This window comes from Squalius cephalus (assembly GCF_949319135.1).
Source record: "Squalius cephalus genome assembly, chromosome: 10".
In the NCBI taxonomy this organism is placed as follows: domain Eukaryota; kingdom Metazoa; phylum Chordata; class Actinopteri; order Cypriniformes; family Leuciscidae; genus Squalius; species Squalius cephalus.
In genome coordinates this window covers 11,967,772-11,980,539 of record NC_137131.1, presented here as the reverse complement: position 1 = coordinate 11,980,539, position 12,768 = coordinate 11,967,772, and the positions used below count along the sequence as shown (strand labels likewise).

Below are 12,768 nucleotides of genomic sequence, written 5' to 3'. Positions count from 1 at the left end.
TTCTAAAACTTCTGAATTTCTCAGAGGACTGTGCCGATTGCACACAAAAGAAAGATGATACAAACGATAAGGAAAAGAAGGAAGAGGAGGAGGCAGTGGCGACTTCATCTTTCCATCACTCCATCATTGAGATGTGGGACTGGGGGAGGCAGCCAGGTGGGTGGTGATACTTATTGACATACTCGGGGTTCAAATAGAGAGTGCTGAACTCAACATGCTGATTACTGCATCCTCTGACTGCCATCTTGCAAGGTCATCATCCCACTCATACGTCATTGGCTCAATCTGCACAGGATTTCCCACACACTAAAAAAACCACTGAAACACATTTCAAGATCTTGCACTCTTTTTCATTCAGAAATTCATTAAAAATGTTGTCATTAATTACTCACCCTCATATTTGTTTTTGAAAAATAAACATCTTAAATTAATATTTACTCTTTAAAATAACCACATTTCTGTTTGAGCTACGCGCTAAAGCTGAAGAGCTGAAAGAACACCGGGAAACTGAAGCGCTTTGTTCGCAGGTTTATTAACTCAACCAAACGCATCATATATGAGAATAATCTGATATTTCTACAGCATAAACATAATATTAGAACTAGTCAGGGGTCCAGGCTAACATTTGAGAGCAGCGCCACTAAGTTATACGCAGCGCCTGGAGGAAAATGTATCATAAAGTTAATTTAATCATAAAATTGCTATCGTTTTGTTAACAAGTGCAGTTACTAATAATATTACATGTCTGTTTATTGGAAATTTAACCGTGAAGGACTGAGCTTGAATTGATATGCAGATAAAATTAAGGTCCAAAAACCATTTTTTTTTAATAGGGAAAATTTAAATATTCTCCTCTTATTAAATGTACCATTGTTCTTCTATAGCAGGGGTGTCTAAACTCGGTCCTGGAGGGCCACTGTCCTGAAGAGTTTAGCTCCATATTTCCTCAACACACCTGCCTGTAAATTTCTAGCATACCTAGTTAGACCTTGATTAGCTGCTTCAGATGTGTTTAATTGGGGTTGGAGCTAAACTCTGCAGGACAGTGGCCCCCCAAGATCGGGATTGGACACCCCTGTTCTATAGTATCATACTTAAAGGAACACTTCGACTTTTTGGGACTTTAGCTTATTCACCTTATCCCCCAGAGTTAGATAAGTCCATACATACCTTTTTCATCTCCGTGCGTGCTGTAAGTCTGTTTGACGCACCCACTTCTAGCCTAGCTTAGCACAAAGACTGGATGTAAATGGCTACAGCTAGCATACTAATCCCAATAAGTGACAAAATAACGCCAACATTTTCCTATTTACATGTTGTGATTTGTATAGTCACAGTGTGTACAAATAACAAGGTCATATGAGACACAGCTATTTTTTAAACGTTTAAATACTTGGAACTATTTTCTCAGAAGGTGAAGCACTGCTACTTGGGCGGAGTGATTAGCGCAGCACCCGAGAAGCGCCGTTCCGTCAACAAAACCAACGTGACTAACTAGCTAGTAGCGAACGTGATTTGTGATCATGGCTGACTTTGAGTAATTGTCAGAGGATTTTTATAATTTGGTATCAAACCAAGATCCAGAACCATATCGTTTTGAGCCAGAATACACAGACGAGGAGTTCCAAACTTTGGAAGCTGATAGACAAGATGCCGAACAGACTGAGGTTGAGGGGAGAATCAGAACGGGAGTAGCCTACTATTTCACAAACAAGGTCACTGTTTCTCAAAAATGAATTTACTATCTAGTAATTGCTGACTCTATTACTCCAACTCTGAGCGAACTCTCTGCTCCTCACCACGGCGCTTCTCGGGTGCTGCGCTAATCACTCCGCCCAAGTAGCAGTGCTTCGCCTTCTGAGAAAATAGTTCCCAGTATTTAAACGTTTAAAAATAGCATGTTTCTCATATGACCTTGTTATTTGTACACACTGTGACTATACAAATCACAACATGTAAATAGGAAAATGTTGGCGTTATTTTGTCACTTATTGGGATTAGTATGCTAGCTGTAGCCATTTACATCCAGTCTTTGTGCTAAGCTAGGCTAGAAGTGGGTGCGTCAAACAGAGATGAAAAAGGTATGGACTTAACTCTGTGGGATACGGTGAATAAGCTAAAGTCCCAAAAAGTCGAAGTGTTCCTTTAACCGACAGCTTCAGTGATTATACAAGGAGACATTTTTACTTGGTTTCTGTGTAATTCAGTCACAATTTGAAGAAAGGTTTTTGTTTTTCATAAGACTTTGTGACTTTTTTTCCATATATTAGTGAGTGGAAAAGTGCCATGTGTACTGCCGCCAACTACTGGTTATAGTGGTAATTTCATGTCCTTTTTAAAAATAAAAGTACTTGTTTGCCACAAAGTGTTAGTTTTCCTACACCTTTAAACTTTTAGTTTTACAAATCATCACATCAAAAATAAATAATATTAAAATTGGAAAATATTTAGGGCTATGAAGTGCTGGAAAAAGTGTTACTACATTAAAATCCATGGTGAGTGTTGGTGATTTGTGGACTGAAACCCCTTAACTTCTTTCATGGCACAATGTTTCTCCTGGTTTCCATGTCAGCCCTGTTTGGTCTGATATCTATGGCTTATAACAGAGAATTCTGTGCCAAACACTTCCCACTAGATCTCCCAGCGCTGTGAAGTAACAACCGCCTTGACCTGACTGCATAAACCAATGATTACTAAACACAGCAACGTACACATGACAAATCAAACTTTGTCCTGAATATATGTGTGGAAACAATGCGAATGTACTGAAATGTGTCTGTACATAAATGCAGTGTGTGATCAGTGATCTAGAGAGCCGTGTTTACTATAAGACTCCTGTACGTCACCAAAATTGTGCTTTTCAGAAACAATGACAGAATATTACAGAGCTTGTATTTTAAACCAATGCACGCACTGGAATGAATAATTCACTAAAAACGCAATGCGAGTCTCAATTCTCTCTGATGTAATCAGCCTGGCCTTCTTTACATTAGCACTGTTTTGGACTGATTCTTTGAATTAATTCCATTACTGGATCACTGAAAACTTTCCCAGAGTTTATCGGCTTAAAATGGTCTGGTCACAAACAGAGAAGCAGAATTGGGTTAAAGGGTTAGAATGGAAACTTCCTCCTACCAGGGCTGCAGGTTCTTGAAGCTGCTCAGTGTGATAAACTCCCGACTTCTAAGATAATTTAACTGCATGACATAAATTGTTAATGACCCAGCTTCACATACTTATGTAATTTATTTGTGTTATTTGTAATTCACAACGTTTTGTTGCAATAGTGTTCTAAAATGTTGTATATATGACATTCCCAATCATAGTTATTAATGTCACTGGATCACTGGTAAACTGGAGCGCTTTACTGCTGTTAATTAACTTAACCAAACACATCCTATGTGAGATTAATCAGATATTTATACAACACATAAACATAATATTATCACAAAATGATGCAAATGCCCAAGTGAACTGACAAGTTACGTGCTAATCAGTAGTCCTATTGTGGAAGTGCTTTTCCATAACAACGCGCTGAAACACGGCAACTAAACCCAAAGAATTCGCAACATTTTATTACAATAGTGTCTCATTATAATGTTACGAACATGACAGTCTAAATCATAGTTATTAATGTCGTGCATTGCTGTTTGAGCTGCATGCGCTGAAGCTAAAGATGGTTACATGTAAACTGGAACTCTTTACTAACGCGTTAATTAGCTTAACCAAACATATTTATAGGATTTATCTCACATAGGATGCATTTACACACATACACCCACAAAATAAACATAATATTACTACTTAAAATTGCACGAAAGGTTGCAAATGCACAAGTGAAGGTGTGTATGCGCTCTTCCCGTAACAGCACGCTAAAACACGTTTTTTCTTTTACAGTAGTGTTCTCATAATAATTTCATGCACTCTATATAACAGACTTGCACTGCAAATGTTGCACTTAACTTTACAAAGTGATCCCAATCATATTTCAAGCAATTCAAAGCCATCATGGCGAACAGTGCGCATCTGAAGTGTCTCAGCTGGAGGAAATAATACATCTGTTGTCTTTAATATGTCGGCCTTATTTACTTATCGGGTCGATAACAATAACGTTAAAATGCATTTCTAATTTATATGAATATTTTTACGATCTCTTCATGAACTTTTTAAAGCCGCGTCAAAGTGGTAGTTGCGTAGACTGTCAATGGAGGGAGAGAAATCTCTCAGATTTCATTACAAATATCTTCATTTGTGTTCGGAAGATTAGTGAAAGTCTAATGGGTTTGGAACGACATGAATGTGAGTAAATGATGACAGAATTTATCTAATGCGTTTATTAGAACGCATATCTAATGCGTTCTAATTTTAAATGCGTTTCTTTTTGACTAAGTATTATTAACTTAGCCGTGTGACATCCTGCATCTAATCACCTGCAACGGCCCCAACTTCACACACTGTTCTCCCTCCTCAGTATATGACATCTGAGTGCAAACCCTTGAGCAGTTTCCATTGGCCGTGTTTCCCCTCGGCACAGCACTGTAGTGTTGGATAGCAGATGGATTTGCCACATCTAAATGTGGCCCAGTTATTCAGCCCTGTCACCACACAGGTGACCTACTCCCTCTCTGGCAGTGTGTGACCCTCCATGTGTCTCGGTTTGTGTGTGTGTTTTTTCTGGGTCCCCTTGGCGCGTGAGGTGTTTGGGGCTCGGGTGACTGTACATACTGTCTGCGAGGTTATTTTTACCCTATGTGTGGTTGTAGGCCCTGTGTGTTTACAGACTGTTCTAGGTGGAGCAGCTTTCTGGTGGGTGATGATAAGAACATTTTAATGGGGGCCTGTGTGGCTTTCCATCAGCATCGCATGGTAGTAACCCCTCTGATTAATGACGTATCCCACCCAAATGTACTGCCAATCATAATAGTAAAACTAGCATGATTGTGAAATATAGGTCTCTTTAACCTATAATTGGATTTCTTTAATATCCTATTGCAAAAATATTATGTCTGTATCAGTGTTTATTCTACGGTTTAAAAATATTAAAACAACTAAATCTATAAACTAACGCTATAACATTGTATCTTAAGAGATTTCATGGTACAGTAAAGTTACCATATTTATGTACACTACTATTCAAAAGTTTGGGGTATAAGATTTTATTTATTTCTTTTTTAAAGGATGCACTAAAACAATTAAATGCAAAAAAATTACAGTAAAGACTTTCTAAAAGAATTCTAATAAATGCTGTTCTTTTAAACTTTATACTTAAAGATTCCTGAATTTTTTAGTTTCCACAAAAATATTATGCAGTGTGATAGTATTTCAAAATATTGCTGTTTTTATTGTATTTTTAAGCAAATAAATGAAACTTTGGTGTGGTGAGCATAAGAGATTTAAAAAAAATCATCAAAATAATCTTACAGAACAAAAACTTTTGTTTTCATGGTTTTTGCTTGATACTCTTCAAAGAATAACATGCATGATAAAGAAAGGCTAATTTTTGCTTGCTGAATGGGAGGATTATAGAGAAACGGGCTGTTTTATTTTCTTCCGTTTTAAATGTATTCCTTATGTAAAATGAACTCTTTATCAGATAACCATTTTTCTCTTACGCATATTGATAAAGATATGGATTGTAGGAGATCTTTTTTTTTCTCAGTTTTCCTTTTGTAAAATAGCCTGCGTGTTTGGATCTGAATAATCTGGCCCTTGAAAGAGAGCGGTTGAAGAGCCCTATCATTTCCTGTCATCTCTCCATTGTTCTAGTGATAAAAGTGGTGAGGAAAAAAGGACATTTGCTGATAACAGCACCAACTACTTCTATACTAAATCAAAATGTTGAATTGCGGGAAATGAACGGATGCTGGTGCTTTTTAGCTTTTGTGGGAGCCCATTTAAAGTAAAACTAATTGTTAGCTATGTGGAAAGTAAAAGCATGTCGTCATAATCTTTGTGTGACGTGCTCAAACCCTCTCTTTTTCTCGCTCAGACTCACACTTCCATGCACTTGCACTATAACATCTTTTTGGTGCTGTAGAGACTGCGCTGCTTCAAGACCTGTGAGGGTTAGGCAGCTTGGCTTACATAAGGCTTAAATGGATTTAAGATCGGCTATTTTAATTCACCCTGTCTGCATGTATGAGGCTTTTATCCAGAGGCTGTGCAGAGATGAATGCATGCACATCAGTAACAGCCGTCCACTGGATCCAGGCAGACAGTTTCAGACAAGCATAATGAAGGCTTTAGATTGGAATGCACTTCAAGGGCTCATGTCACGTCAACCATTGTTATACGACATCATTATTACTTGATCCAATTCTATATATACTTGCATTTTTGTGCTTTTCGACTTAAAGATGTATATCACATAAAGCAAAAGATACTTAATTAATTGGTACAACGGTGAGATAAAAATAAGTGCTATCATGATATACAAAACTGCAATAAAATGCTAATGTCTTATGGTGTTCATCACACAGAGACTATTTATAACCTTTGTGTAGTCAGGGATTTAAGTAGCAAAAGTTAAAAGCCCTTGTGAGCAGGTCTCTAAATACAGTTTTGATACTATATTATGTTTTGTAATATTTCAAATATTTTAAATGGTAGACCAAAATATATGTAGTATATGGGCTGTCAAGCGATTTACATTTAAAAAAAAAAAAAACAATTCGAATTAATTACATGATGTGCCGATTCATTAATCGCACATCAGTTTTGGCTGAGAAATTATCATTAAATTATTAAAAGTATAATTCAAAATGATTATTGTTTTAAATTTGAAAAAAAGTATCAAATAGACATGAGGAAAAAGTAAGAAATATTTTATTTGATTCAACAGAATTTATTGCACATGGCTTTTAAATGTATTTTTTTAATGATATGAAAGTATGAAATTATTGTTTTATTTTTATTTTTATAAAATGATACTCTAAGTAAGAAACTAAAACTGTCAATAGGTGCCGGTAAATGTCTTAATGGGTAAATTCATTCATTCACCTGATTTGTTGAAAACCTGGATTCATTCAGTAATGAAACACCACTGTGTGTTGCTCGGAGACACACAACAGTTATACTGCCTGGCTTTATAGGTAATATTTTCGTTGGCAAAATTGAGCAAAAACAGACAATATTGTGTCAAAAATATAACTCAATATTAACTTATTTATTGAACTGTTGTGTAAAATCAATATCACATGCACATCTCATGCTATTTAGGACAAACACAGCACTTGTGAAATGTTGCAGTTGTTGCTCGTGTGATATTGCTTAACTATATATCATATGATAATAAATATGAGACAAAATCATACGGGGCATTTTTGCCCCAATATCTTGAATTTTAGGGGCATTTTATGTAATGCAATGTTTTCTTATTTATCCATTATTTATTTATGTATTTATTCCATTATTTGTACAGAACCTGGAGAACTAAAGGACTGTCTGATGGCGCTGGTAGACGACCAACAGAAGCTGTCTTCGCAGACAGCTAAGAGCACACTTTCCTCCCTGCGCCTGAGCCAGAGACTGGTGATCCTGGAGCGCTACCTCATCTCACTCACCCACAGCATGATGGAGGAAAAGTACAAAGTGCGCTGGAAGAGTCCCCCCAGCCCTCCGCTCTCTGCCATCGATAATAAAAGGTTTGAGAAAAAGAGCTTTGATTGAAGTTGGATTACCTTTTAAACTTCTCAGGTTATAAGCAATGGAAATAATGGTCTGAAATGTTTTGTCTGTTTCCTTAGCACTCGGCCAGTCAGTAAAGGAGTGGAGGGTTTGGCCAGGGTGGGATCAAGAGCAGCGCTTTCCTTTGCCTTTGCCTTTCTCCGCCGAGCCTGGAGATCAGGTAAGCTATTTCCAGCATGGTTTGGCTGGCCATCAGGGTTACTTGCAGACAGTGCTGGGTTGTAACTGATTACATGTAATCCAAAAATTAAGTACTTATAATTTATATTATATTACGGTTTAAAATACTCATAATCAGATGTGATTCTGACAATGGCAGTAAATTATTCACAGTACATTTATTCTCCCTAATACTTCTTTTTTTATCTTTTAAATGTTCCTTTTCAAAAAACCCTACTGCTTATATATACACACGTTCAGAAGGTTTTCCGGATTTGCTCACACAGACCAGCCACTAGTCATGTGCCTATCACTGAAAAATGAGACCCACACAGCATTTGATCACTGGATTTACACACATAATTTAATTTGCTAAACATTACAACAATGCATATCTAATCAGCTCCTGAAAAGCACATTAATTATTATTTGAACTATCACACAGTGAGTCATTTAACCACGTATTGCTGTCTTTAGAAGGCTTTTGCCTTCCAAATGCATTCAAATCCAGGAATTCATGTTTTTCTGAATAATCTTCATATTTACATGCAATGCAGGTTTTCCCCAACTTTTTAGCCAGCTGAACCTCTTTGACCTAATATATTTACTTGAAGTACCCCCTGAGATTTTTAAAGGGCACCTATTATGCCCCTTTTCACAAGGTGTAAAATAAGTCTCTGATGTCCTCAGAGTGTGTATGTGAAGTTTTAGCTCAAAATACCCAACAGATCATTTTTTACAGCATGTTTAAATTGTCACTTTTTGGGGCTCAGAAAAACATGCCGTTTTATCCCTTTAAATGCAAATGAGCAGCTGCTGCCAGCCCAGAGGGCGGAGCCTCACGAGCTTGCTCTCTGTCAGGACAATCTATCTCACGGAATGATAATATCAAAACAGAAACTCTCTTCATTTCGACCCAGAGTCGGACAATAATGCCCACAGAGCCAGAGAATATATGCTGTTTGGAGGTAGAACAGGTATAGTTTAGTTTAATTATGGTTATAACGTATTTTTCATTTGCTTTTATCCACTATTAATACAAGCCTGCTGTAGCGGACCCCGTCCGAATGATGGCCAAAAATATACTGACGAGTTCAGTGAAGTTTATTGTACCTCACACAAAAGATGAAGCATCAGTTTTACTCCAGAAAATCACTGTAAGAGCTGGATAAACACAGTATAAGAAGTGCGCATTAAAGTCTTATCCATAAACTCTCTCTCTCTCCCTTTCATTATCATCAACATACACAGCGAAGTACACAAAACACTAACAGTAAACAAATATATACACACCTTTTCAGGGGGTGCTTAATAAACTGGTAAACTTTATATCTGTAAAATGACTGAGCTGTCATAAAGTTAGCGCTCTCACTTTCATTTCTGCCGTGATCATCAGTAACGTTAGGCCTATTGCTTCGGAGACTGTAAGCTGGATCACGAACTGTACAGATCCATCCTTGAGTAACAACGGTAGTAAATGAAGACTGCTATGTTCATTCTTGCATCCAACAACAAAACACCTCAATCGCTTAGAAGACATTCTTGTCTACAGCTGCTCCGGCGTCGAATCAATGGCGGACTGTGTTTAGCTCACTCAGGGCGGGTCTATGCTAAAACTGCAGTGTCCGTCAACAGTCGTGGGCGGGGCTTGTGCAAAAGTACGTCACACTGCCCCGAATCTGAGAACGGCTTGTTCTTAGACAGTGCCTATGATTTATGGGGATTTAAAAAAAAAAGCACTGTGTGGATTTTTATCATTATAGGGTGGTTGTGTACACACACTGCCAACACACATTTATGTTCAAACGCCATGTAAAAGTGAATTTTGCATAATAGGTGCCCTTTAAGTTAATTAGTTAGGTCAATAATAGTAATAATCTTAAGTTTACGGTTCTCTGATGTCGGTTAATGGTCACATGACATGCAGGTAAATAAAATATTTCATCTTTTTTTAGGAAGTGTTTTATTTTGATATTATTTAATTTTTAATGTTTATAATTTAATTAATATCTTTTCATGAACTCACAATCACTCTGCAGTTCCACCATGAGCCGCAGTCTGGGAAACCTTGACGTAATATAAGATTTAATGCACTTCATGTTGTTGATGGAAAATATATTCCATTCTTTCTTTTTTTCACTTTGGATTTTTATATCAATATGGTACAAGATTATCCTATTCAAATCAAAGTGATGAGCGAGTTAGGTCAAAAGTTATCTAAAAGTAATTTAAAAGTATTCATATTATATTACCTTAAATGTGTAATGTAATGGATTGTTAATATCTACATTTTTTGTCGTGTAATTTGGAATCAGTAACCGACTACAATTTGTAAGTAATCTACTCAGCACTGCTTGCAGATTACCCAGCATCCATTTCCCGGAACAGGCTTTGATTATAACAACACTTCTGTTGACAAAATGTTTAAGGCATCTGTTTTTAAGATCCATTTCTTAGAAAGAGTGGTTCAGCGTAATCAGAGAATTTGCTGCTACTTTACTTCTTTCTCCTGTGTTATCTGAATATCCAGTGGTTCTGTGGCTCTTATGAAGTTGTGTGTGTATTACCTGTTCAGAAATTTTTCCATGTAATGTGAAGGTTGCAGAAGCTTTGACACTGTATTTTACTCCATGATCCCATTGTAGGATTCCGGTGTCATAACGATCTGGGGTGCGTTTCCCGAAAGCATCGTTGGCCAACTATGGTCGCAAGTTCCGTCGTTACCAATAGAGTTCAATGGACATTGCGATGAATTTGCGACCATAGTTGGCCAACGATGCTTTCGGGAAACGCACCCCTGCATGAGAAATGACTAGAAATTACTTATTGTGTCCAAAAACCAGAATCCATTTCTTCAAAACACGTTTTTTGGAAATGTTGCCAAGCATTACTGAGCATGAAGCATATGAAGACATCCCATGATATTATTGACTAATGTATCAATCTAGTGTAACACATTAATGCCTTTTAATGAGTTCTTGTCAATTTTTTATGTGGCCTACATTTACAACAGTTGTTGGGCCAAATTATTGCTCAACTTTTAGATTTTATGAGCTTAATGTGAAGCACATGAAATTGTTTTTCCGTTGGGCCGGATATTAATCTCCACTTCAGATAGGTAGTGGTGCTACAAAAGGTCGACTTTGCAGCTTAACCCAGACTTGAGGGCAAACATGAGCAGAAATTTATTTTCTGCTTGTAGCTGAAACCCTGAGTCTGGGCAGACGTTTACAGACTGGTAGGAGATATAGTTTTGATCCTTTTAGAGCAGTGCTGCACCGTGTCCACAGGGAATGGGTGGATACAGCCTCTCTGGCCCGGGAAATAAAGCCGCCCTGAAACCTGAGCCATATGCACATTCCATTGAACAAATGAGAACTGCTATAGTTATGAGAATATGAGAGAAAAAATAAGGATGGGAGGCAGATGTATGAGAGGAAAGGGTAAATGTTTATCCTGTGTTAAAGTTTACAGTGTTCAGGTTTTCCAGTCTTTGGTGAAAAAGAGACATCATAAGAGAACACTTTCAGATTGTACATAGAGCTGGATGGGATCATGGTTTATAGAAGGCTTGCTTTACTATTTACACTCCACATCCAGAGCTTCATTTAAGAATAAAGCAGTGAGTGCATAAGAGGCTGTTGACCATATTGATTTGTGTAAATTGTTTTATAATGTTAGTTTTACGGTGTTGAGACTTGAGACAGTTTTTGCATTATTATCATATTTTGCCATTCATTTGTAATGGATTATCCTGTCTTTGTGTTTGTGTCCATTAAGCTCCAAATAGAAAGAATAGAATTTGAAGATGTAACTTCTGAGTTTGACAGTGCAGACTGTCTGAAATATCTTGTAACTAAAGCACAGCATAACAATGACAGCCGTTAAAGCATTAAAATGTATACTATATAAAAAGTCTTGTATTCACACTCATTAACTGGTGTGTTTGTGCCATCTCAGGTGATGATGCAGACCTGTGCAGTGAGTTACTGCAGGAGTCTCTGGACGCTCTTCGGGCTCTCCCAGAAGCCACTCTGTTTGATGAGGGCACGGTGTCGTCCGTCTGGCTGGAGGTCGTCGAGAGGGCTACCAAATTCCTCAGGTTTACTTGTCATCTTCTCTATTCCCAAATGCAGAAGTAGTGGTATTATTTCCTGTCGTAAGTTTTTGTCTAGAAAGCTTACACTACCTTTCAAAAGTTTAAGGTCGGTAAGATTTTAAGTGTCCACCAAGGCTATGTTTATTTGATCGAAAATACATTAAAACATTGTGAAGTATTATTACCATTTAAAATAACTGTTTTACATTTTAATATATTTAAAAATTTAAAATAGTCATGTGACGCAATCTGAACTTTCAGCAGCCATTACTACATTCTTCACTATCACATGATCCTTGTGAAATCATTTCAATATGGAACTCGATTATCATCAATATTAAAAAGTACTTTAATATGTTTGTGAAAACCGGGATTTCACTGTCGCTTTTGATCAATTTAATGCATCCTTACTGAATAAAAGTATTGAGTTCTTTAAAAAGATCTACGAATATGCAAATTAGCCCCGCCTCCACTCAATCACACCAGCACAGACTACCTGATCCACCCTGTAGGAAACAATGGCAAGTAGAAATATTGGTTTAATTCAGCCATATATGTTATCGGCTGTCGGTTATCGCCATTCAAATATAAAGAATTATCGGTATTGACCAAAATTTTCATATCGGTGCATCTCTATAAGAAATGCTTTGAACAACTTAGAACGTGAGTGGAGAAAGGCATATAGTTCATCATAGCATTTTAATATACATTATAAACAAAATTCACCTGCTATATTGCTAAATGTACCAGATTTTTCATATCAACAGAAAAATATACTGGGATAAACTGGTTTCTCTTGAGACTCCCCTGCTTCGCAGCAGTTA

The 12,768-nt window shown here is 37.1% G+C and overlaps 1 protein-coding gene across 1 annotated transcript in view; it reads left to right on the top strand.

Moving 5' to 3' along the window:
* Positions 1-12,768, top strand: part of herc2 (HECT and RLD domain containing E3 ubiquitin protein ligase 2) — a 65,183-nt gene that overhangs the window by 4,472 nt on the left and 47,943 nt on the right. Inside the window, exons 4-7 of the mRNA XM_079882533.1 lie at positions 25-156; positions 7,421-7,643; positions 7,746-7,846; positions 11,806-11,947. Coding sequence (XP_079738659.1) covers positions 25-156; positions 7,421-7,643; positions 7,746-7,846; positions 11,806-11,947 — 598 coding nt within the window. The remainder of the gene's footprint in view (positions 1-24; positions 157-7,420; positions 7,644-7,745; positions 7,847-11,805; positions 11,948-12,768) is intronic.